Source organism: Lolium perenne, chromosome 6, assembly GCF_019359855.2.
Source record: "Lolium perenne isolate Kyuss_39 chromosome 6, Kyuss_2.0, whole genome shotgun sequence".
Classification (NCBI taxonomy): domain Eukaryota; kingdom Viridiplantae; phylum Streptophyta; class Magnoliopsida; order Poales; family Poaceae; genus Lolium; species Lolium perenne.
The window spans coordinates 16,082,812-16,108,222 of NC_067249.2; the positions used below are offsets into that span (position 1 = coordinate 16,082,812).

General features: G+C 44.8%; 3 protein-coding genes across 13 annotated transcripts; all 3 read left to right on the forward strand.

Moving 5' to 3' along the window:
• The first annotated feature begins 6,034 nt into the window (after positions 1–6,034).
• Positions 6,035–11,934, forward strand: LOC127308759 (uncharacterized). Of its 10 annotated transcripts, none has more exons than XR_011746527.1 (10): positions 6,035–6,560; positions 7,007–7,059; positions 7,190–7,258; positions 7,335–7,397; positions 8,261–8,359; positions 8,455–8,507; positions 8,606–8,665; positions 9,222–9,294; positions 10,540–10,612; positions 11,200–11,934. XR_011746527.1 is itself a non-coding variant. In XM_071821421.1 (10 exons), the coding sequence occupies exons 4-9, from the start codon at positions 7,378–7,380 to the stop codon at positions 10,581–10,583; spliced, it is 354 nt and encodes a 117-aa protein (XP_071677522.1). In that variant the 5' UTR covers positions 6,035–6,560; positions 7,007–7,059; positions 7,190–7,258; positions 7,335–7,377; the 3' UTR covers positions 10,584–10,612; positions 11,200–11,934. The 10 variants fall into 10 exon arrangements, 3 of the variants coding, with proteins under 3 accessions (XP_071677522.1, XP_071677523.1, XP_071677524.1); XR_011746525.1 differs by having other exon boundaries at positions 8,606–8,661; positions 10,535–10,612; XR_011746528.1 differs by having other exon boundaries at positions 8,606–8,661.
• Positions 11,935–15,534: 3,600 nt separating this feature from the next.
• LOC127308756 (butanoate--CoA ligase AAE1) lies at positions 15,535–17,914 on the forward strand. Its single transcript, XM_051339661.2, has 2 exons — positions 15,535–15,898; positions 16,151–17,914. Exons 1-2 carry the CDS (start codon positions 15,692–15,694, stop codon positions 17,660–17,662), a joined length of 1,719 nt encoding a protein of 572 aa, XP_051195621.1. The 5' UTR covers positions 15,535–15,691; the 3' UTR covers positions 17,663–17,914.
• Positions 17,915–19,870: 1,956 nt separating this feature from the next.
• LOC127308752 (uncharacterized) lies at positions 19,871–25,338 on the forward strand. 2 transcript variants are annotated; one of them, XM_051339656.2, is made up of 12 exons: positions 19,871–20,147; positions 21,810–21,867; positions 21,952–22,062; positions 22,342–22,479; positions 22,912–22,981; positions 23,059–23,114; positions 23,669–23,794; positions 23,995–24,134; positions 24,246–24,318; positions 24,400–24,474; positions 24,553–24,847; positions 24,938–25,338. In XM_051339656.2, exons 1-12 carry the CDS (start codon positions 20,008–20,010, stop codon positions 24,955–24,957), a joined length of 1,302 nt encoding a protein of 433 aa, XP_051195616.1. In that variant the 5' UTR covers positions 19,871–20,007; the 3' UTR covers positions 24,958–25,338. The 2 variants fall into 2 exon arrangements, with proteins under 2 accessions (XP_051195616.1, XP_051195617.1); XM_051339657.1 differs by lacking the exon at positions 19,871–20,147 and having other exon boundaries at positions 22,314–22,479.
• Positions 25,339–25,411: the final 73 nt, after the last annotated feature.

Below are 25,411 nucleotides of genomic sequence, written 5' to 3' on the forward strand. Positions count from 1 at the left end.
CCGAAACATGGTGCGGCGATGGTTGTACGAACCATATACGATGTTCCCAAAAAATCCCGGTGGCACAAAGTCGCTAGCTAAGACTGCAACACGACTAACGGTTGTTAATAAAACCTAATTATTCAACCCAAAAGTGTGTAATAGACATTATCTTGTCACTTTATGATATTTAAAAAAAAGGCAAGACCAATTAATTTTCATGCATTAGCGCATCCTCTTTATATTATAAGCATAATATTTCATCGTGTACTATATCAGGAAAACATTATGCTTTTAATCCAAAAAGTTGGAGATCCCCATCTTAACATCACGAAGCATAGAAGCAAGAGATTAAAATCCTCCCGATGTCATAGTCCACTTTTGTGGGTCCCGAGATGTCTACCCCTCTCATAGATTTTACTTCAAAGTGGTGATTTCATGTAACTTTAATCTTTATGTAATTTATAATATAGGTCATACCAACATGAAAAAAATAGAGAACAACTTCTTACAAGAATCGGGTCGATGGCCGCGGAGTGGTAGTTTTGCATCGTAAGTTCAAAATCTGCCTCTCGGATAGTCATATTCATGAAGCAGTGCCACCCTCATGGTCTCGAGATTTTTCTCCTTGAACCCGCACTACACCCTCACGCTCACCCTCGCGACCTCACCCACGTTGCACCCGCACTCCCTCTCTCTGCTCCACCGTGCCTCCCATCGATGCCTCGTCATTGCGCTTACTTCGCCTTGCCACCATGATCCTTTGGCTCATCGCGCCACCTTCCCTTGCATCACCACGCTCCTTCCACCTTCTATCGGCTCACTGAGCTCCCCTCCTTTAAAAAGGATGGCCTTTTTGGTCCAAGCTAACGACGAATCGATGGAACCGACCCGATCTCAGCAAGGCCTTATCCGGTGGCTGCGAGGTTAGACACGTCGGATCCTGCTCCCACGAGGATAGAGGCAACATCGGTAGCGAGTAGCCACGGTCTTGCGAGCATGTGTACATCCATGGGCGCCACCCCATTTATCTGTCATGCCGCTGGTAGTCACCGCCACTACCGTGCTCTCCCCATCGGCCCTGCTCCCTCGCTGTCATTGCGAAAGATGGTAAGGGAGACAAGATGAAGAAGCAGAAGGTTGCCTATTGGTATCTCTTAGCCTATGCATCCGTTCTTACAAGTGCATCAGTTGCATTAGGTGTTTCTTGATTTTGTTTCTCTTTTGTGTGTGTCACTAAGGCATTGGCAAAGTGGTTCAAGGTGATGGGGATGGGGAAGATCGTGCGGCGATGCGCCGGTAAGCAACATCTACTTAGCAAGAAGAATGCAAAGATCATATAGAGACTCTCCAAGGTGGTATGAAAACGCTTTGTTCGCTTCGCTCACATTTTTTTGTTCGGCTAGTGTGTCTACCTATGACAAAACTGGCTGAGTGTTCCTGTCATTCGGATCACGTATGCTTATATTAGATGGCAATGTGGATTTTTGGTGTGAGTTTAGTTTCCTTCATGTGATGTTACCTTTTTGCTTTGTTCAGGATTGTGAGAGCCATAGACTGCACCAAAATTTCCACTTGCTTGGGTCGATGTGGTAGTCATGTCATAGTTGCAACAAAAATTATGTCAGGAAGTGCGTGCATATGCATTTACGTCGAGAAGTTTATTTAATTTTTAATAAATCTAAGTCACCTATAGTTGCCTGATGGTAGTATCTACTAGACATACATGGATATAAGTATTATCACATGTAACGATGTATCATTTGACTATTGGTTTGGAACTAAGCATAATCTTAGCGGAGTTCAATGGAATACATGTTTTGTTTTCAGATATTTTTCTCATGACCTCGAGATTTTTTCTCCTTGAACCCGCACTCCACCCTCATGCTCACCCTCGCGACCTCACCCAAACGTTGCACCCGCACTCCCTCTCTCTACTCCACTATGCCTCCCATCGCCGCCTCGTCATTGCGCTCCCTTCGTCTTGCCACCATGATCTCTTGGATTGTCGCACCACCTTCCCTTGCCTCACCACGCTCTCTCCACCTTCCATCGGATCACTGAGCTCACCTCTTTTAAAAAGGATGGCCTTTTTGGTCCAAGCCAACGACGAATCGATCTTAGCAAGGCCTTATCCGGTGGTTGCGAGGTCGGACACATCAGACCCTGCTCCCACAAGGATAGAGGCAACATCGGTCGCCAGTAGCCACGGCCTTGCGAGCATGCGTGCATCCATGGGCGCTGCCCCATTTATCTGGCATGCCGCTAGTAGTCACCGCCGCTACCGCGCTCTCCCCATTGACTCTTCTCCCTCGATAGCATCCCAAAAGATGGTAAGGTCTACAAGATGAACAACCAGAAGGTTTCCTGTTGGTCTCTCTTGGCCTATATATGCATCTGTTCTTACAAGTGCATCAGTTTCATTAGGTGTTTCTTGATTCTGTTGCTCTTTTGTGTGTGTCACTAAGGCATTGGCGAAGTGGTTCAAGGTGATGGAGATGGAGAAGATCCTACGGTCATGGTCCGGGAAGCAACATCTTCTTGGCAAGAATAATGCCAAGAGCACAGCGAGACTCTCTAAGGTGGTATGAAACGCTTGTTTCACTTCGCTCACATTGTTTTCTTCAGCTAGTGTGTCTACCTATGACAAAATGGGCGAGTGTTCCTGTGATTCGGATCCCCTATGCTTAGATTAGATGGCAATGTGGATTTTTTATGCTAGTTTAGTTTTCTTCATGTGAAGTTACTTTTTTTTTGCTTTCTTCAGGATTGTCAGAGCCATAGACTTCACCAAAATTTTCACTTGCTTGTGTCGATGTGGTAGTCATGTCATAGTTGTAACAAAAATGATGTCAGGAAGTGTGTGCGTGCATTTACGTCGAGAAGTTTCTTGATTTTTTAATAAATCTAAGTCGCATATAGTTGCCTGATGGTACTATCTACTAGACATACATGGATATAAATATTATCACATGCAAATGGTGTATCATTTGACCATTGTTTTGGAACTAAGCATAATCTTAGCGGAATTCAATGAAATACATGTTCTGTTTTTGGATATTCTTACATTTTCCTTTGCTAGATTTTGGGCAGATAAGTTGATGAAAGACACCATGTTTGAAGTCACCAAGGTCAAATCCCCTCTTTATAGGAAGTCATTTTTTTTTTTGAATTTAACTTGCACTTAACATGACCACTCCAATCTTAAATATCCTACGAATTCCGTCCTTTGAAAGTTTGCTAGGTTATTAGCTTAGCTGTAGGTGAACAGACAAACAATCACTAAGTGGTGGCTGCAACTTGTTAATCTATCAATGTAGCGATGTAAGCACTAATTTATCACGTGATATTAATTAGTTAGTGCTAAAGGTTTGACTTCGCCCACTACCAAAACTATATTTACTACATACCGCTTGATCAGTGCGTGTGCATGTACACAAAGATAAACTACTCCCAATGCTTTTGTATACTGATGTTGTTATTGGATGTGAGTTGTTGCTGATGTGTGCTTTATTTTCGTTAGCCTTTGTTTACCACTCCATGCAAATATTGGAATATATGTCTATGTTTTAAATAATGCATGTAAATATTGGAATTTTCTTGCATTGTCTTCTCATGTTAAACCCCTTCACGGTGATTTCAAGGTACATGGAGCAACTGAGGTCCAACATGGCGGAACTGAATGCCAAAAGTTAACAACATACTTTGTTTTCATGTGTATTTGTTTACCAAGTGCTAGTTTGACTCATCAACTGCAGCTTGCACTGTAGTTTCCATCCATTCATGTTTTAAAATTGAATAGAATTATAATGAACCCTCCAATTACTCAATTCTCATCAAATGGATTTGCAATTTGAATTATTCTTAGTCTTGTGTTGGAGTAACTGATGTTGATATGCAGATCCAGAGGCGTAGGAGAAATATGCCATTGCACTATGTTCATCCATCAATGGCACCGAGGGGCGGAGGCACACTAGGTTTAAGAGGCATGGAGAAGGAGTTGGTTGTAGGAGGAGCTGGCTGGAGACGCAAAGGCAGTCTTGGCTTGAGGAGGAGATAGCAAGATTAGGAGTTGGTATGGAGGAGGAGCTGGCATAGAGCTTGCTTAGAGAAGATGCTCCTCCTCTGGCCAAGCCTGAGACGTGCTAGAGATCTGGCTAGAAGCTAGCTGAGCGATCTTGCCATAAGCTACTAGAGCGACCGATTTGGAGATATGCGAGCAAGATGTGGGAGATGCGAGGGAGATGGGCAAGATGCGAGCTAGGCTTAGTGGTTCATTTTTTATTTAGAATGGTTAAATTGTCAACCGATATTATTGTACTAAGGTTCTAACACTTTTTTGTTGGATCGAATGGAGTAGTGCGAAAAAAATACCTTGAACCTTTCCGACTGCACCAGATTTGGTTTGTAGACAAAATATTTAGTGGGACCATATGCATGCATGTGCAACAGGTAGGTCCAGCACTCCAGCCAATCCACATCGAGCTTGCTAAGAGGCCCACGAGCTAGTACAAGTATATGCTACCTTGCGAGTGATGTTAGTTCGTTGTGCGATCCAATCCAAGTCCATCGAGCTAATAACTAATCATGCCATCTATATCCATCCTTTTTGGTATAATAGGAACCACTATAGTGCAAACATAAGAGAAGAGATATATGTGTTATGACGTTTCACGACTCTACGTGGAAATCACAATGTTTTTTTTGCAAGAATCCAAGTTCCTATTTACTCTCCTAATTTTCCTTCTGGTATATCTACCCATAGGTCGTCCCATCGATTCAAAGCTAGCAATCATCATGGGTCGGAGGTAGTATCCAATTGTACATGTGGAATCTATTCCGTGCACTACGGGAACTAGACAAAGCAATAACATTTTCATTACTCGCATCGAATCAGAGGTGGGGATCCTGTGCTAGGGTACATCGGGTACCTTCCCTTCTCCATGACCGTCCTCGACCCAAAGATCGTGGGGAACCTATATCTCGATTCAGCTGCAATAGGCACACCAGTGCGGGGAAGAAGCCTGACCCATTTGTGGCGCCCTCACCGCGAGATCTGGTCGCGTCGTCAAATCCGCAAAGCACTCCCTGTGCAAGGGGGAAAGTTTGCCTCCCATGTGAGAGATTGCGCCACCATCATTGTACATGCTTTTCCCTGCATGACCTCTGGTGGCGGTGGAAAATGGGGAGGGGGAGGGCGAGTGGTGGTGCGGTTTTGGTCGCCTCCCATTCGGCCTAACCATAACCATTAGAGCTTCTAGCGTCTGTGTAGTTGTAGTACTAGGTGAATTCATATGCTTTTGATTAGGTCATAGCCATTATTTCTACAAGGAGGGAGTACGTGCAAGCTAGTATGTAGCTACTACTACGGGCATGCATGGATTAGACTACATCGCCCGCCCCCGGCCTGATTAAGGAATCACATGCATATGATGATATGTGCGTAGTGTAGGAATATTAATGCATGGATTAGCAACCTCCTGGACAGACCAGCATACGAACCAAGCCTTGTGGCTGGAAACAATATTCGCGAATTACTTTCGTCGGACACTTCCATTTTTTGGAAAAGTATAGCTAGGCAAAATAATTGAGAGCTGAGGGCGGATCGAGCGGGATCATTTCTGGCCGAAACAGAATTTTCGGGATGATTTAGGGTATGATAATCAATGGTCCCAAAAGTTGTGTTCAAGTCACGTGATTTTGGGTATAATAATTAATGTCCTTCAAATCTGGAGGGAGCTGCAACAATTCGACTCAGCCAATAATCGACCTACTTAAAAATCGCGTCCATAATTTTAGGTGCTAGTTATTATTGTTGGGAGACAAAGCAATAACCAATGTCGAGAGAAAATCAAGGAAGAGCCAAACAAAGCACACCCGAGAAACTAGACATTTAATCTCGTCCATAATTTTAGGTGCTAATAAATCGGGACGCCAATCACAAGACAGAATTTGCCTCATCCGGATCGGCAATCTCGCCCGTCCAGGAAGAAACCAAAGTCCAGATATATATGCCTGCCAACCCAACGAATAAAAGAAAACGAAAATCACGCCGCCTACTTCATTCTGTTCTGGACTGGACTGGAATGGGTCAATCCCCATTGCTCCCCAACCACCGCCACCCAACCACGCCGCCGGCACGCGCCCTTCGGCGCCGCCGTATCTTCTCACCCACCACCGGCACCTCCTCCTCCCCGCCAGCCTCATCTCCCCACCTCTCCTCGGCGCGCGGCCAGCTCGCCCCGATCAGATCGACGGTGGACGCCGTCTCCCTTCTCCCCTGCACCAGGTCGCCGGCTTCCCCCACCACACCTACCACAAGCGCCGCCCCATTTTCGCAGGCGTAAGAGGAGGCGCCGCGCAGCAGCCATGGTGGCGTGACTGGCCTGCTCGTCGGCACCGCGTGCGTCGATTCGACGGCGCGCGCGGCTCCGTCGATCACGTCGGTCTGCGTCGGGCGCGTGGACGAGGGAGCGCGGCGAACTGCTGCACGCAGCCGCGGGGGTTCCGACGACCAGGAGGTCGAGCTGCTCGTTCCGGAGACGCCGCCGTCCTGGGGCTTGTTGGCGTCGGCTTCAAAGGTAGCAGCTTTTAATCTCTCTCTCCGTCCTTGATTCGGCACAGCAGCTGATTAGACAACGCGATTTCGTACTAGTATATGCCGCGATTTCTTCAAAGTACCATAAGTGTGTTCACTATACTGGTTAGTTTCCCCTTTAAATGCTCACATTACATGCTTCTGTAGTTTCTTCACATTTTTTTACTTGTAATGAAAAGCTCAGTTTCGATGATGCAATGTTGTAATTAAATCAACCCTGCAACTTCCAGTTGATAATTAGTGCAGCAAGTAATTTCAGTTGTATCAGTAAACTAGGTTAATAGAGATTCTTGATGAATCACACTTCATCAATGACGCCTTACTTTGAGCACAATTTCGAGTTCATTAACCCTTCACTATTGTCAGAAATTTAGCATATGACAGTCCCAGGTTCAGAGTTGGAGTGTGACAATTTTGTTTTCTTTGTAGAGGAGAAGAACTGATGCTGCTGAAGGGCATATGAGGTGTGCTGCTGATGGAAGGTGAGGTGCTGTTGCAGATCTCGAGGGAGATTTCCTTTCTGTCCTTGTTTTCGTAGAACAGCTGATTCAACTACTAGGAGAAGATTTCGTACTAGTACGTGATCTGATTCAAGTTTCTTTGTGTGCCAAGGGTTTCGCCATGGCCGGCAAGGGCAGCCTGGAGTGTCTCCAAAATGAGTATTACTATGTGATCTGCGAGGTTAGCTTGCAATGTTGATTTGATTCGTTCTGATTCGATTCGTTGATGTGGGGATAACCTCCTGATGTGCTTGCAGGAGCTGCCGGTGCTGATTGTGGATCGCCCGCTTGCCTAGCAACATGTTGGAGTGGTGTAGTAGGTAGTTTCATTGATTACAGCTGTGTATTTTGTATTTACCGTCGTTCTCTTTAATGGAAAATATGTTATGTGCGGAAGTGGTTTTTGTGATTGGTGGGCCGGTATTGAGCTAATTGGTTATTGATATGGTATGCATATGGATATGAAGTTTTAGCATATGGTCGTTCTTTGATTTAGTCATCGCATGCTTACCTTTGCCCATTTTTAGCACATGAATATAATGATTGAACTGCTTATCTAACCTACTTGATGCATCTGTATGGCTACTTATTGCTAATAATTCGATCCCTTGGATAAGGAATTAGATTAAAACATTTTATATCTATCATCATTTATTTATGATTGAAGGACCGTAAGTATAGAGAACAAGTACTACACCTGTCTCTGGTAGAAGCATTGTAGAACATAAGGTCTCGGTAATGCATATTTAGTTGATGCACCTGTATGTGTTCTAAGATGGCATCACTTATGTTTTGGTTATCTTTGATTTATTTTTGGAAATTCTATGGACTTTCGTGCAAAGAGCTGTGCTTTCTCATAGCTCTGTTTAATTCATAAGAGATTGGTTTTGATCGGTGTGTTCTGATTCTGATGATAGCCTTTTTATTTAGGGAGAAATAGCTCTTATTTGTTGTGGTTCTAGTTTTGGTTGGGGAGAATAACTTTGCTTTGTTCTAAGAAGAGAATACTACTACATTTGATCTGTTTTTCACTTTTGTTGTTGAGTTGTCAAGAAGATAGGCGATCCATGGTCATTTTTTTCCACTTTAGAGCTCTTTCTAGTCACTCGCGAATATTGCCAAGTATCCTTATGAATCATGCTTATTTCTGAAGATTGACGTGCTTTACTTGTTTCCTCAATAGGTTGTCCTTATGTTATATACAAATAAGGGGACTACACTTTGTTTCTTGGCTGCAATGGTGTGGAAATGATAGTGTAGTGACAGGGAACCCAATGGCAAGGTAGACTGAAGATTTTTACTCATTTGGACTTTAGTTGCACTCCTTGTTTTACTTACCTTCTGAATCATCTCTACTATCTCGTTAATCTACTGCAGTTGTTTTGCCTCAAGGGTAGCGTCTCCGGAAGGAGTAGCACGTGATCTGCAAGGCGAGTTGCCAATTTCCTGTTAGTTTATGTTCGGTGTGGTTCGGTCCTATTGATATTACAATGTCCATAACTCCATATGCACCACGGTTGGGTTGCAGGAGCCGCCGGTGCTGATTGTGGCTCGCCCACTTGCCTAGCGACATGTTGTAGTGGTGTAGGTAGTTTCTACTGCTTGACTGCACCTGTATATGTAGGATTTAGTGTCCCTTAGTTTGCTGAAAAATATTCTGTGTTTGGGAGTGAGTATTGTGATTGTTGATCTGGTATTGTGCTAACCATAATTAGCTCCTCTGTTTTCTCATTGATTCAGTAATGCATACATGGTTTGCTGTGATCAAGAATCTTTTTTCTTCTTTCTCATTCGTATGCAATTATCTTTGTTCAAATTATTGGAACCCCATCATTTAATATTTGCTTGCTAACGTTTGCTTCTTTTTTCCTGTTGTGGAAATATTTACACTATTGTTTAGCGATGTTTTGGGAATAGCTCCATTTTTTACATTGCTCTACGTTTGGTTAAGAAAATAGCACCTGAAAAAAATTGGCAATAGATTATAAATATATTTATGTTTGATTCCATCATGAAAGAATGTTCTCAATGCCAATCCTGTTTTCACTTTTCTTAATGCTTCCCAATTTGATCCCAGTTTGATCTAGTATTTTGTAACTTGGTTCTTTTTACGAGGAATTAACATATGTCTATCTCTTGTGCAGTTGGGCTATTCATGCAAGCTGTCAAGGGCTGCCTGATCATCCTAGCCACGGATGGCGGTGTTGACTTGTTTGGGTGAGTTTCTGGTTCTCCCTTCTCTGCTCTACATGGCCATGCATGGAGGCATGGTTACCTCTGCATCGTCAGATGCTATGTTGATGGTCATGAGTTGTTTCTATCTAGGCAAACATACCTGCTCCTGTCTTTTATATGTCAATAGGATAGAAACTCCCATATCTTATGTTCTTTTTGGTTCTTCCGCTAATGGATGTTATGTGATGTAGCGGTGTTGTGTTTCATTTCCTGTTCTTTACAAGTGTAGTGAACGACTTTGCTCCTAGTGACGTCCTGGAAGCTTCAGATTGCTGCAATGTCGTGTCTGAACATAGTTTCTATCTAGTTGCATGTGTTGTGTATTGTTTTATCAGGTTGAGCTACGTCTGCTCTAGCAAGTTTTTGTCCATTTTTTTTGAAATTTGATGCAATAGTAGCGATTTTCCTTTGAATACAGTGAATGTAAGTGTGCCTAAATGCTTCAGCCATCTAACTCTACTTATCTGGAAATTTGGTGTGATCTATTCATTCATTCAAATTTATCGGCTGCCATCTTGTTATGTTGGTTACAAACTTATTTTCTTTGACAAAATTCTATCTTTTGAATTGCCAAATACTAGTAGCACTACATTTATAGGAAGAACTAGCACTACTTGTACCAATTGGTATGCATTGCTACTACTATGACAAGTTTTCCTTCTTATCTTAATTGTATACCAATTCTTTGTTCAGATTATTTGAAACTGGTCATGTAAAGTTGATGGTACAGACGTTTGACACTTCACATTACGTTGTTAGAGAAGGAACCATCAGCTTGGCCAAATGTTTGAATTAGTTGCTACACCTTTCATTCAGTTTAATAGTACAACACTTAACATGTAAACTCGGTGCTTCCTAGCTGAGCACCAGGATGTTTTCAGCAAATTTAACCGACTAATCGTATTCTGCTATTTTCGTTTTCCAGAAAATATCTCAACCTGGTAAAAATCATAACTAACTCATATAAAATCAGAAAAATGCAAATACGATATTTAAATGTTCAGAAAATTGTACTCGTATTCTGCTGCTACCATTGGCTGGATGTTTTTTTTTTCTCTCTTAGTACATTATGGTTAACTTTGAAGGAATATATAATCTACTTGATTCGTCATTTCTGCCTGACTAGGAATTTTTTTATCACTTCAGTAGTTTCTTTAATAAGAACTTCGAATTGGACCCTGACCACTCTGTCACTACTTATGTTTTCTTTGTGTCTTTGTAGTTCAGGGGCTAAATGGAGTTGGCCAGGTGAGGTAGCCATGGCCGCTTGATCATGCCGTCTGGTAGCCTGTGGGTTCAGGTACGTTTCTGGTTGCTGCCTGCCATGTGATGCTGGGTCAAATAGTGTGGGATTGCAACAAGTGCTTCTTTGCAATACTAGCAGTTGTGAGATGCATCTGGAGCAACCGACAGTATTTCGGTTGAGCTCATCATGTGTGGTGATCTAGTCGTGGTGATGACATGTATGTTGTACCAGAACTTGTTTTTTATTGTTAATCTGTAGCTATTTTCCAAATCAAAAAGCGCAATAATCCTAAGCTTCCCAATTTTTTGATGATTAGGCAAAACCATCTAGATTCCGTATTCTTGTTTTATACATGTCTAGCAATTTGATATTCTTGCGGCGATTATTCTCAGAAATAGTTACTGTCTGGTTTGTGGAAGTCTTTTAAAAACATTTGGTTGCTTTCAGTCCAATCTGGAACTATTCTCTGAGTCTACTGTGGCGGTTATTTGGGTTACATGACACAATATTTATATTTTTCTGCATTTTCTGTATTTTGGTTGTATCCGTAATATACCCATTTTTCCTTGCACAAGAGATGGCAGATCATTATTATTTTTCGCTGTGGAAATTAAGTCCTGGCTACTTTCGTTTTGTTGTAGGAAATTCTTGAAACCACACAAGCAAAGATGACGTTTTTCAGAATTGATTGGATGGGTCAATCAGGTTCACATTCAGATGTAGGTTAAACAACCTAGTTTTGCTACTTTTGTATGTGGCATGCAAGTCGAGTTTTCTGGTGTATCAAAGGGCGTTGATGAACACAATACTAGTGTCGCTGGAGGTTGGAGTCGATGGAAGACACTACTAGCGTCCGTCACCACCGACGACTTTCTCTAGCAGGCGGGGAGTGCAAGCCGGACAAAGAAGTGCTCTCCTTGTTTGACTTCCGGAGGCTGGAGTCGATGAAGCTGGTGCCATGGAGGATGTCAGTGTCTCATGTAATCTACGGGATCATTTTTGCCAGCACCGACTCAGTCCTGAGCCATGTTCCCAATTTTTGCCGGCACCAACTCATTCCTAACATCTTGGGCTTTTATAGTTGCCAGCTGGCCCTGTAGTGCCATAGGGTGGGCAGGCGAGTATATGCCGAGCATCCGTTGCAAAGGAGTGTATGCTCAGCAGCCATTGGGTAAAACGGTTGAATAAAGCATCGTTGTACTTGTGAGATACTGAGATGTGGCCTTGTGTTACTGGAAGATACAGGACAAACTTGTCCATGGACATGGATTTATTGTTGGTTAGCGCCAATCTGGAGGACATGCCTACCTTAAATCACTCAAATGTATCCGTATGTAGCTCTAGAAAGGGTAATGTATATTGAGCCGACTTTTCAATGCTATCTCGTCTGCCACGCATGAAAAGTGAAAGGAGGACTCAAAATTTGTCATATGACTAACTAAAAATTGAAACTACTACCGCTACATCCTTTTCATTGTAGTAGTTTCGTCCACCCTATTCTGTTAGGACATGGTAATTAAAGTTGGTTAATTTTTCCAAGAAAGAAAGGTGATGAAACGATTTGCAAAATCTGGAGAAACTGAATATTCAGAAACAAAATGTCATGAGCAATGACCAAACTCTAGAAAAATCAAACCAGTCAACCAAAACAATCAGCCAGACTGCAGTTATCTAATGACTCTTCAGCCATTGACACAATCATTTCGCAAAAAAGCCATTGACACAATCATGCAATGAAGGAAATGAAACATTTTGCAAAAAAGCCATTGACACAATCATGGAATGAAGGAAATGAGACAATACCGTTAACGTCGCTAGCCTTTCAGGCAGAACTCACAAGCAACGAAAGCTCAATTGCAACACCACCACACGATGAGGAAAACCGCGAGTCAATAAGAAGCCATTGCCCGAAGGACGGGTTGTGAAGCTGTGCTGGTAAAGCTCGGTTACTCCAAAAGTAACGACCATTTCTTGCAGCCAGCAAAACTAATGGAGGGGCTCATCCTGTTCATCAACAAGGCCATCAAGGAGTGGAAGACCAGGAGCTACTCCAGGGGCAGCTCCACCGGCTCGGCCCGTGGTTTCGGCGGCGGTGCCGTGGAGGACGACAACATGTGGGAGCAGAAGCAGTGGAAGGATGGGGGCGCACGGAGGGACCAGATGATGCAAGATTTAACCCCCCTCCCCTCCCGTGGAAGATGGCACACCGTGGAGTGCTTTGGCAAGACAGATCGGGAGAAAAGAGAAACGGCTGAGACTTGCGAATGGAATATGGCACAATGGATGTATCATGTAAAGATCTCGCCGGCGGCCGGCCACACCTAATTAAGGTCTGTCTCGGAGCACCCTCTCCCACCGTGGCATCCTCCAATGGTCCGCACATTGTCCTCGTCGACGCGTAGGGGAAAAATTACTAGTCATAAAATCCTTTCAGCCGCAGCGACCCGGTGGAAGAACATAATGGTTGTGTAATCCAGAGCTCATGTTGCAAGGAAACACGTAGGAAGCAAGAAGGAAGCTAGCAGCATGAGCAATACTAGCAAAAACTAACTAGCGAAATATATATACGCATGCAAGGAAGCAAATAATCTGTTAGAAATCGGATGCCGATCCTTAGCGGACTAGTATATTCTGCCGTACGATGTAGATTACCTGCAACGTCCGCTCCATAGCATGCATGCACCAGCCTGGTAGTTGTTAATTTTAGTAGTTAATTTCCTTTATTTGTTGCTTCTATATAACTGCTTCCAAAGATCACGCCTGAGACCACAATTTTTCTGGAGTCAATTGACTAGTCTTACTTATGTGGTTGATAGAACGCCCCTACATACCATACATCATCTTGGTAGTTTACAAATATTCCAGAGCCATCTGTGTATTCGGTTCACTTGGTTGGCCGAGAAAAAAAAACAACACACTTAATTTGTGTGGGGAGTCGAACCATCCAATTCTGAGAGCATGCACCAGTCTAATAGTACTAGTTAATTTCAGTAGTTAATTTCCTTGATTTTTTTGCTTCCTTATAACTACTTTCAAAGATCACGCCTGACACTTTGACACCACAATTTCTGGAGTCAGTTAACTAGTCTGTACATCATATGTGGTCGTACCATATATCATCTTGGTAGTTTACAAATATTCCAGAGCCATTTGTATATGCGGTTTAGGTGGTTGGCCAAGATAGCGAGAGGGGAGAGCGACCATGATAATAGGAGATAAAAAGGCAACACACTTAATTTGTGTGGGGAGTGAAACCATCCCTTGGTCATTAGATCAATCCCGGGTGATTAATGGAGATCCATATCAGCAATATATGGCACACTGCTCAACATATTTAAGAGGTTTTGAACGATTGAATCTAGATTTGCATCCTTCCCGCCCAACTCCTTAGAATCAAACAGTTCCACGCGCCGGCTATTGTGTGACTTAAACCACAAAAGCAGAGATGAGATTTTCAAAATTGACTAGATCCGTCATCAATCATGTTGACATGCACATGCACGTTTAAGCAACCTAGCTTAGCCAGCTTTTGTGGTGGTTGTATAATGAGCCGGTTCTAGTTCCGGCGTGTATCAAAGGGCGTTGAAGAACCCAATACTAGTGTCGACTGAGGTCGGATCCGATGGGCGGGCACAAAATATGTTCAGCTGAATACTCATTATTTTGGGCTTAAAAAATCACTTAGTATTGAATTAACTCATGGGCTAATCCAATAAATCTAGCTAATTCTTCAGGCTGAATAGCAGTAGTATGGACTCCTTAGTCCTTACTAGTCCCGTGAGGCTCCAGTCGTGTAGGCTCCAGCGACCCAATAAGGCTGAGGAGGCGAGCGATTCAGTTCGTGAGAGTGCCCACGAAGCGAAGTTGTCAGCCGGGGTCGCATGGATGCCGAGCCTAGTCACCGAATTATGTTTCAGCGTTGAACAATTTTCAATCTCTGTGTCCTGTAGCATTGTGTTAAACAAATTGTGAAATTTCACGTTTTTTCCCATTGAATTTTATTTTTTGACTTTTAATACCCACTATCAACAATCGGCCATGGATAGAAGACACTAGCGCTTTGGGTAGACAGATGGAGAGAGAAATAGAAGGGGAGGGAGTTGTGAATGGAACGTGGCACACCCGTGGAGTTGATCAGGAAAGGAGCTTGACCCGTGGAGTTGATCACGAAAAGAGCTTGACGGCGGATTTCTCCAACATGCCGGTAGGTGGAAGGATCGAGTTCGCCGGAGGCCGGTCGAACGCACCCAGCTAAGCGATCCGGCAGCATGGTGGCCTCCCCTTCCGTCATAAGTCACGGCACGCGCTGCCGCCCGCGGCGGTGACCATGGCCTTCTTTTATAGATAGATATGGGGGGAAGGTTTGGATTGTCGAGCGGGGAGCAGAATGGATCTGGTGATGAGCATCGGGATGGACGGTGGAGATGGTGAGCGGCATGGATCGGTTACGTGGAGTGGAGCGGATCTGGGGATGAGTAGTAAGAGAATGGCGTGAGACGCGGACGGTTTGGAGTTTTGGAGGAGGGGATTACTCCAGATGACATGCATGCGATGCTACGGAAATGGGGCCGGTGGCAGGATTTCCGTATTTTGCGTCGCGCGCGAGGCGTGTGCGTTAATTGTATGCCGTAGTGTAGGCATGCGACCGCGCGCAAGGGAATTAATTAGGTAGTGTACGTACTGTATTTTTGATCGCGCATCTGATGGATTGCTTGATTTCCGTGGCGTTTGTTGAGGCTTGCGGCGAGCTAGGAGGCGCGCGCGGGATGCGTCATGTTTTTTACGAGCATGCCAGCTAGCTGTGCTACACGCGCGCGCGTGGGGCAACGTGATCATATCCTTCACTTTGTCACATCAATCCCAGCCGCAAGCGTGGAATTCCCTCGCTCGCCGGCGCCACGAGCGCGGACCGCTGGATGAAGGAGATCGGCCTGAGTGGTGAGAAAACGACAGCGATCGTGCCGCACCGACGCGCACCATGATTGATAGCGTCGCCATTTTTAACTCTTCTTCTCGGGGCGGAAAAGGATAACCAGTGCTCACTCGCTCCATCGTGTCCTGCGCCTCCCAGCTCGCTCGCCGTCGCCATCTCTGTAGCAGGTCACCGCCTCGCCGCCTCGGAGTGGGACGGAGATGGAGGGCGCCGTGCTCTGCGCCGCCAACCACGCGCCCCTCACGCCCATCTCCTTCCTCGAGCGGTCCGCGCTCGTGTACCCGGACCGCCCCGCCGTCGTGTCCGCCGCCGGCGACGCGCCGCCCCGGACGTGGAGGGAGACCCGGGACCGCTGCCTCCGCCTCGCCGCCGCCCTCGCCGCCCTCGGCGTCCAGCGCCGCGACGTGGTAAGAATCAATACTCACACCACCACTCCACTCTGAATTCAACCACTCTATTTAGTGCCCACTCGATCCAGTCCTCTCCCGGCACTATCACTCCAAATTCCGCTCCGAAATTCCCATCGTATATTTTTCTTGTGCAAAATTCGGTTACAGTCGCTCTCGCCACAAACAAATTTGTCCTGAATCGATTTTCCTTCGCGGGCGTCGCTGAGAATCGAGTGATTTTGACTGATTTGTTCTGAACTGCGCGTGCAGGTGGCGGTGTTCGCCCAGAACATCCCGGCGATGTGCGAGCTGCACTTCGCGGTGCCGATGACCGGCGCCGTCCTCTGCGCGCTCAACTCGCGCCTGGACGCCGCGATGGCGTCCGTGCTGCTGCTGCACTCGGAGGCCAAGGTCATCTTCGTGGACGCCGCGCTGCTCGGCGTCGCCCAGGAGGCCCTCCGCCTCGTGTCCGCCGCCGGCGCCAGGGCCCCCGTGGCCGTCCTCATCACGGAGCTCCTGGACGACGACGACGACTCGTCACCACCGCCACAATCTACAATAATCGAGCACGAGTACGAGGCGCTGGTGCGCAGGGGCGGGTCCCCGGGGTTCGCGGTGCGGTGGCCGGCGGACGAGAACGAGCCGATCGCGCTCAACTACACGTCGGGGACGACGTCGCGGCCCAAGGGCGTGATCTACACGCACCGCGGCGCGTACCTCAACAGCCTCGCCGTGGTGCTGCTCAACGGCATGGCGGCCGCGCCGGTGTGCCTGTGGACGGTGCCCATGTTCCACTGCAACGGCTGGTGCATGTCGTGGGCCGTGGCGGCGCAGGGCGGCACCAACGTCTGCCTCCGCAGGGTCACCGGCGGCGCCGTATTCGACGCCGTGTCCCGCCACGGCGTCACGCACATGGGCGGCGCGCCCACCGTGCTCTCCATGATCGTCAATGCCGCGCCCGAGGATCAGAGGCCGATGCCGGCGGGGAAGAAGGTGTCCGTCATTACCGGCGGCGCGCCTCCGCCACCGACGGTGCTGTTCCGGATGGAGGAGCTCGGGTTCCTAGTGATACACTCGTACGGGCTGACGGAGACGTACGGCCCGGCGACGGTGTGCGTGTGGAAGCCCGAGTGGGACGCGCTGCCGGCGGAGGAGCGGGCGGCGATCAAGGCGCGGCAGGGGCTCCACCACCTGGGGCTGGAGGTGGACGTGAAGGACCCGGCGACGCTGCGCAGCGTCCCGGCGGACGGGGTGACGATGGGGGAGGTGATGCTCCGGGGCAACACGGTGATGAGCGGGTACTACAAGGACGCGCCCGCCACGGCGGAGGCGCTGGCCGGCGGGTGGTTCCGGTCGGGCGACCTCGCGGTGCGGAACCCCGGGGACGGGTACGTGAAGATCCGGGACCGGTCCAAGGACATCATCATCTCCGGCGGGGAGAACATCAGCACGATCGAGGTGGAGGCGGCGCTGTTCGCGCACCCGGCGGTGGCGGAGGCGGCCGTGGTCGGGCGGCCGGACGAGCACTGGGGCGAGACGCCGTGCGCGTTCGTGGTGGCGAGGAGGAAGGTGGAGCCGGAGGAGGTGATGGAGTTCTGCAGAGGGAGGCTGCCGCGCTACATGGCGCCCAGGACGGTGGTGGTCGTGGAGGAGCTGCCCAAGACGGCCACGGGGAAGGTGCAGAAGTTTGCACTCCGGGAGAAGGCCAGGGCCATGGGCAGCCTCTCCTCCACCGCCTCCCGTCCGCAGGGAAAAGGAGGAAGAAGCACCAGCAAGCTATGATCGAGTTACCATTATCGACCCTGTAGTTAGTTAGTTTGTGCTAGCATGAGGGTCCGTCCACCATGATCAAGAAGTGGGAATCACCGGCGACCTCTGATCGAGTTACCACTATCATGTGGTTAATTAAGCTCCATCAATGCTCCGTGTCACCTGAGATCACTCCAAGACAGCGGATGATGTCTCCATCTTACTTTGTCATCGTTAAAGCTTTTGGATCATCATGTCAAAAATAAAATAAAAGCTTTTGGATCACCTTGTCATGATCAGAAAAGCTAATCGTGCTTTTGTGTATGAAAAGAAAGCTGATCATAATGCCCCGTATCTTTACAGATTCAGCTTGTAAGCATTCAGATCAACACCAACCACTTTTGGCAAACTAAATTGGAAGAGAGGTAGTACAACAGAGGTGGTACAGTCACTAGATGTCATAAAATCCTAGAATAGCATAGCAATGCATAGAATTATAGAAATTCCATTACAGTTCTATGTCTTGAGCATCATTTACTTATTTGACAACTTCATTTCAACTTAAAGGATACTAGGAAGCACAGGTGCGGCGGCATGCCGCACTCTTGGTAACCAAGGACCACACATTTAACAGGTCTAGGTCTAGGCTCCAACTTTTTATTATCAACATGTGTATAAGTAGTGCAACTGAAAACCCATAATTGTGAATAATTAACAAGTGAACTAGAGGATACCTCAATGAGAGTTTCTTTTCAACGGAATGCAACGAGACCTGTTTGTCAAGTAGCAGGCGATGGAGGCTGCTTTAGCCATAAAATGTCCGCCCATACCAGCATTGGATAATATGCAACGAGTCTTGAAAATGATGGTTCTATTCATCCTCTATGCCACACCATTCCGTTGAGGAGTGTACATAATGGTGTAGTGTTTGATAATGCTTTTCACGCTGGAAGCCTGGAATAATCATTAAAAATAGTAGAACATGACTTCATGCCATTGTCAGTATGAAGCAATTTAACTTTTTTTTAGTTTACTTCTCTACCATAACTTTTTTACTTTCTAAAAACATCAAACACATTAGATTTATGTTTAAGAAAGATTGAGGAAAGAGAAGACTGCCTTCTATTAGCTAAGGGATGCAAAAGAGAAGGTTATTTTTATCTCCATTGTACCATTTGCCTTTCCTTAGCAATTCAATTGCTTTCTAAAATTTAGTTAATTCTCATTTATTGCTAGAGATAACAATAAGATTTAAAGCATTATACCATTTATATTTAGTGTCTTCTCTAGATGACGTGTACTGCTAAGGAGAAGGCGCGTCTTCCCTACCATTGTACATGCTCTAAAATCTTAATAATAGTACGAATGAAAACATTAAATTTAACTCTTTTATTCTTACAAAAAAATGCAGTGCTTATATAACTACAACTTACTCAAATTGCAATTATCTAGCGACTGTGCAATTCTGCAATACCATGTTCACTCATATACATATAATTTTACCAAGGGCAACAACAATACCAAAAACGATACCGCTACATCACCACTTTTATATTTCTTAATTGGTGTGAAATTTTTTGAAAAGTGTTTTTAGCTCCCGAGCTCTAGTGCTCTCGCCATTTTAAAAAATAAAAGATATTTTTACAAGTTAGTTAAATTTTTGAAAATAATTACTCACAATCGTGCAAAATCTCAACCCAAAATTCGTTTTGTTTTGTGCTAGACAAAATAACAAAATCTGATATGTTTTGGAAGATTTGAAAATGACTACTCGGATCTACACTTTTATCATTTTTGTGTAGATCAAAATATAAAGTATTTGAAGTTGATATTTATACGTTTGTGGAATACAACATTGACTATACACAGATTTATTTTCAGAATTTTTTGAAGCTTAAAAATATGATTTTTTATTTTTCAAAAAAAAAAAAAACAGGATCACTGGTATCCATGTGCACCAAATCTCTGTCCGAAAATTTTCTCATATATTATAATACTTCAAAACTATTAGTATAACAAAGCAAACTTCCGTCTCCTTTTTGAATGAGTATTTCTTTTTTTGCAAAGTTATGGTAGGATGGCATCGACCCAACCCAACCCATCCAACGAGTGTGAGTGAGGTGAGCTCTACTAGTGCGCACGAGCCCGACACGCTTACAAAATGGCACGCTACTCCAACTAATCCTAGTACACTAAGTACAGTATAAATTGATTAATCACAAGACAGACGAGCTAATCGCTCGATCGCATCACCCCACCAGCCAGGCTGCACACAGAGAACAGAAAAAAAGGGAACGGAGCCTGAGCGCGCGCGCGGGCGGCTCGACTTTGGGCGATTCGCCGGCGAGGGGAAGGTCCCGACCGGCTCTGCGGCGGCGATGGCCCTGACCTCCGCGCATCCGGCGCCTCCCCTGCCGGTCTTTCGGCTCCTGGCGCTGGCCCTGACCCTCGCCCTCGCCTCCGCCAGGAAGATCCCGGCCTCCATCACCCCGATCTCGCGGGACCTCTACCACTCCAGGTACGGCGCGCATCCAGCTCCCCGCATGCCACACTCTCGCGCCTTTTACCTGGGATCTCCAAAGCCCTTCCTTCATCTGGGATCCATGTGTAGTTAGAATTTTCTTTTGCGATGTCAACATTCCACCAAGAAACCATAGCCCTCCCTGTTAGCTTGTTGCTATGTCTGCACACCTAAACTTAAGTTCGGAACCTTTCATTGCTTAGCAATTAGCAAAGAGAACATCCCGTGGGTCAATTTGGTGCGGTCTCTATATGGGCCTGGGGCTCCACAATCCACATGCTCAATCTAGTAGAGGTTCGTTCTGGTGGAAGGACATCTTTAGCTTCATTGGTGATTGTAGAAGCATCACTCGCAGCGATATTGGTGATGGCTCGTCGATGCTTTTCTGGAATTTTTTTTGGCACCATGGTGATCTGCCATGTGATAGATATCCGAGACTCTTCCCTTATGCAATAAATGAAGATGCTACTGTAGAAGATCTAATCTCTGGACCTGCAAGGATCTCCATGTTTGCTCTGCCTTTGTCCGTCGAAGCATTCCAAGAATTTGAGGAGATGTCAAACTTTTTTTTTTACAGGGGAGAACTGAGTTCCAGCTAAGTGGCAAGGCAAGCGAGTGCGCAGCCAGCCCACCTGGGTTCAAATCCCCATCTCGCGGTAATTTCGCAGGGAGGGGCGAATTTTAAATCGGGTTATCATCCTAGCGTCCTTTCGCAGGGAGAGTCTCATCCTACCTAACAACGTATAGCCAAGGGAGGAATCATTCCCCCGTTGGTCAACGTTTTTTTTAACATTTTTACAGGGGATTCAAATTGATCCATCATGCCCTGACACCAGATCGTTTGTGTGGGGAAACTCGATTTACACATCTGCACGTTTTTACAAATTCACCTTCGCTCAGTTCCCGCAAGATAAGAGTTTGCAATATATTTGGAAATCTAAATGTCTTCTGAAGCTCAGAGTTTTTGCATGGTTACTGCTGAAAGACCGCCTCAACACTAAAGATCTTATGCAGCGGAAGCACTGGCATGTTGATGGTGGGACAGATTGTGTCCTTTGTGCCTCACACTCATTAGAAACACGTGACCATTTATTTTTTAACTGTGAGTTTGCATCGAGCTGTTGGGAATCTATACATGTCCAGTGGGATACCTCCTTGCCCATCAGCCAGCGTGTCTTTTCTGCCCGAGCAACCTTTAGAGGCCCCTGTTTCATGGAAAAAAATTGTTTGTGCAGCTTGGAACATTTGGAAAGAATGGAACGACCACATCTTTCATAATCAGCAACTATCCTTTGCTCGTTGGAAAGTCAGGTTCAAGAGTGATCTTCTTCTTCATCAATTTCGAGTTAAAGCAGCCCTGGTTCAACCCCTCCTTGACTGGGCTATTAACATATTGTTGTGATGGAGCTCTTTGTTTCTTACCAGTTCCACTTCTTCCCCCCCTTGATGTAATTCTCTGATATTTTTGTACTCTAAAGGTTTATATAATATAAAATCACACTGTAGGGGCTTCACCTGTGGTAATTTGGTCAAAAAGAAAAAAAAACCTTGCATTGCTAGTTTGTTATCACATAGGCTAAGGGATGTTCGGTTTGCTGTATTGACTTTGCCAATGCTTAGCACTGGGGTAACTGGGTTTTGTTTTCTGTTTCTTCACAGTGACTCCATTCTGGGTGAGATCAAGGCCTTGGTGGCACGGAATTCTGATAGTTTGACTGTCAGTGCTTTACCTGCCCTTGTTCATCTGTTATTCGTCAGTTTGGTTCGCTTTCTTTACGCGGTTTCTTATCCACCATTGCAGATGGATACAGTAAGAGCAAGTAACAAAGGGTATTCTGCAGAGATGTTCGTCGTTACTTTTAACCATGCCAAGGAAACCGTAGAAGATGGCTCCAAGATTAAAATCATGCTGGTTAGTTCCCAACAGATATTTTTCCGCTATTTTTTCTCCCAATCATAAGCATCACTCTGCTCCAAGTCAGTTAGCTTTAGCCTCTTGAGTCATCCAATATCTCAAGGTCAAGTATGCTTTTGCTTTGTCCATCTTTTCCTCAATTCTTTGATGGAATAGTGGTCCTACAACACAAAATAAAACAACGCAATTGTGTCTTTCAATACGTTTTGGCAAGTTGGTGCGTAAATGAAATTATTGATACCTTGCAGTTTTGACAGAAGGTTCATTGTCTTCCAGAGCTTTGGGCAGCATGGTAGAGAGCTTATTACCTCTGAAGTTGCGTTAAGTCTGCTCTACATTTTAACGGAGAAGCGTAGAATCGCCGGTGTAGATCTATCATCCTTTGAGAAAATTCTGGAGCATCTTGTGATCAAAGTAAGTCCTTCTGCAACTTATTTTATGTCTTTGGTGCTTAGAAGGCAGAATTAAGATGAAATTTTCACTTTTCAGTTGGTCTGCTTGTTGAAAAGGGAATTTACAGATAGTGAAATATCATGTTCATTTTTTGGCAGCCTTATTATGCCTGCTTTCTTGAATCAACTATATTTTGATCTGCTCACATTGTTCAAATGTTAGTGCATAGTGTTCTTTTTCGTACGAGAAAGTTATTTCTGCAATAAAGTCGCACTATTTAATATGTTGTCTGAGAAGCATGTAGTTACGTGGTGTTCTTTACCTTCATCCATATTCTTCTGCCTTTTCACCCCCATCAATCTCTTTTCTTGTTATTACTTATGTTCTCATTGACGAATCATTTCTCGAACTAAGGAGGTATAGTGATGTTTGAAGTTGCCTTCAATGTTGTAGGTGGTGCCAATGGAAAATTTTAATGGACGCAAACGTGTTGAAGCAGGGGAACTTTGTGATAGAAGAGATGGTGATTAGTCTTTTTCTTAAATCACATGAAGCAGATTCTGTGCCAACTATTTTATATCTTCTTCTTTTCTTATGAAGGAAGAGGAGTTGATCTTAACAGAAATTGGAGCGTTGATTGGGGGAAGAAGGAAAAGGTTTGTGCACCAGTTGTTTAACGCTGTGCACTAGGAAAACCTGACTCATTTTGGATTTAGCTGCATGTAATTTTGTTAAAATACACCTTACATGTAATTTTGAACGCTTTTAGTCTTTTATGTCAATCTCCACAGTTTGTGGACTTCTTTTATGCAAACGTTTTTAGAACTTGAGAAATTAGTAAGAGAACTTGTGTAATTTACAGCAAATAACATAGCATTGCCTTAGAAGAGCTAGGCTGATTGACATTTAGGAACATTAGAATAAAAGGTCAGATGTTTGTAGACCTGGAGTGGACAGACTAAGTGTAGCCATGGTTCTTCACCATGTATTTTCTTTCTTATTGTTATGTTGAGTAATCATAATTTTGCCAATCTTGTGTACACTTTGAGAAACTGCACCTATATATAGCATGGCCCGCCATCTTTTTTTTTTTTTTTTGCTCACTAGCTTTTTACCACGCATCTTCTTTATTGGTTGTTAGGTTGATTAATCAGACTTTACTTATGTGGACACCATCTATCTTATATCCTATATATATCCTGTATTGCAGGATTATAACCCATTTGAGGAGGATCCTGGTACTGCTCCTTTCAGTGAACCTGAGGCTCAGATCATGCAAGAATTATCCAAGTCATTTAAACCACATATCTGGGTTAATGTGCATTCTGGAATGGAGGTATTCTGTTGTGCTGCTATGCCATACTTTGAAGCGAGTTTCATAATATTTCATGAAGAGGGATGGGCCTAACATCTAGTATGGTTGTAGTAGCACAATCTTATGTGTAGTTCCCATAGTGTAACCCTAGTAAAATAACTCTTGATCGATGCCACTAACTGTTCCTTTACAAATTCTCTCATTCTGCTGTTTCACTGCAGGCCTTATTTATGCCATATGACCACAAGAATACTACACCAGATGGAGCGCCTTCTCAGTTGATGAGGTCACTTTTAGAGAATTTGAATCGTCGACATTTCCAAGATAGCTGCCTAGTTGGATCAGGTGGTGGAGCTGTAGGGTATGTAACATCCATCTAATTGCTCAAGTTCTGTGAATCTATTTGGGTTATTATGCTAAGGCTTACAAAGAAGGAAATGTAGTAATGGTTTTTCATCCCATCATTTACTAGGTACCTTGCACATGGGACTACGACTGATTATCTGTATGATATTGCAAAGGTGCCAATGCCTTTCACCTTTGAGGTAAGTTAACCTGTTGTCTCTATTCCGATAATTATGAACCTGCATTGACATAACATGACTCATCACGTTGTTGGTATTCAGATATATGGAGATGAGAAAGCATCCACCGACGATTGCTTCAAAATGTTCAACCCTGTCGAGAAGACAACATTTGATGTACGCAAATCAAGAACCTGTATATCTAATCATCTACATTGTTTTTCCAAATGTCTGACATTGCAGTTTTCTTTCCAGAGAGTCATTAACAAGTGGTGCATGGCCTTTCTTATACTTTTTGAGGAAGGGTTGCGAATCCTGCCTGGTAGTCAAGTAGCATCCCAAGGAGCACTGGATAACTGGGTCCCCATGGGAGGAGAGATTTTGGAGAGAAATGCAGACGAAAAGAGCGGCAATGAAAACAGACAACTTGAAGGCCTTGACCTCGGAATGCAGGAGCTAAAGACCTACTTTAGGTTGTTTATAATATCAACGTTCTTGTTGATGTTCATGTTCTGCTCGAGGATATCAAAGAACAGAAACAGAGAATCAGGTAACTTTTGAATCCCATGGAAGAATTGATTGGAGCTGGCTATTCAGCTCGGTATGGGTTGGCAGTAGTGTTCACCATTTGTTGCCGCAGATGAACAAAGTATAGCATGAATCATTCTGACAAAGTTCATCTCCGGGAGCAACTTTTGCGCTTCGCGACTTGGGAGATGCGGCGACGGGAGATGACAAGGCTGGTAGAATTGTAGTAATGTTTTGCAACCTCTGTTCAGATACCAGCTGAATGTCAAGTGATTTGTTTATGTCTTCGACAAGTCATAAATGTAAGTTGTAAAGATGTCCATGTCTGTTCTTGGTGATGAATAGGTAGAATCAGAATGATATCCACACCTTTCAAAGGTTGCTGGATTTTTGACACGACCAGATGTAATGTTCAGTGGTCAACTTGTTTTGGCATTATTGATTGTCACAGCTCACCGTGGACTTACTTTGACGCGACTGAATGTAATACCATTGCCAACTTGTTACCTGTAAGATACATGTGCGTTGCTACAAGACAACAGGATGTACCCCCTCTGTTCCGGATTACTTGTTGCAGATTTGTCTA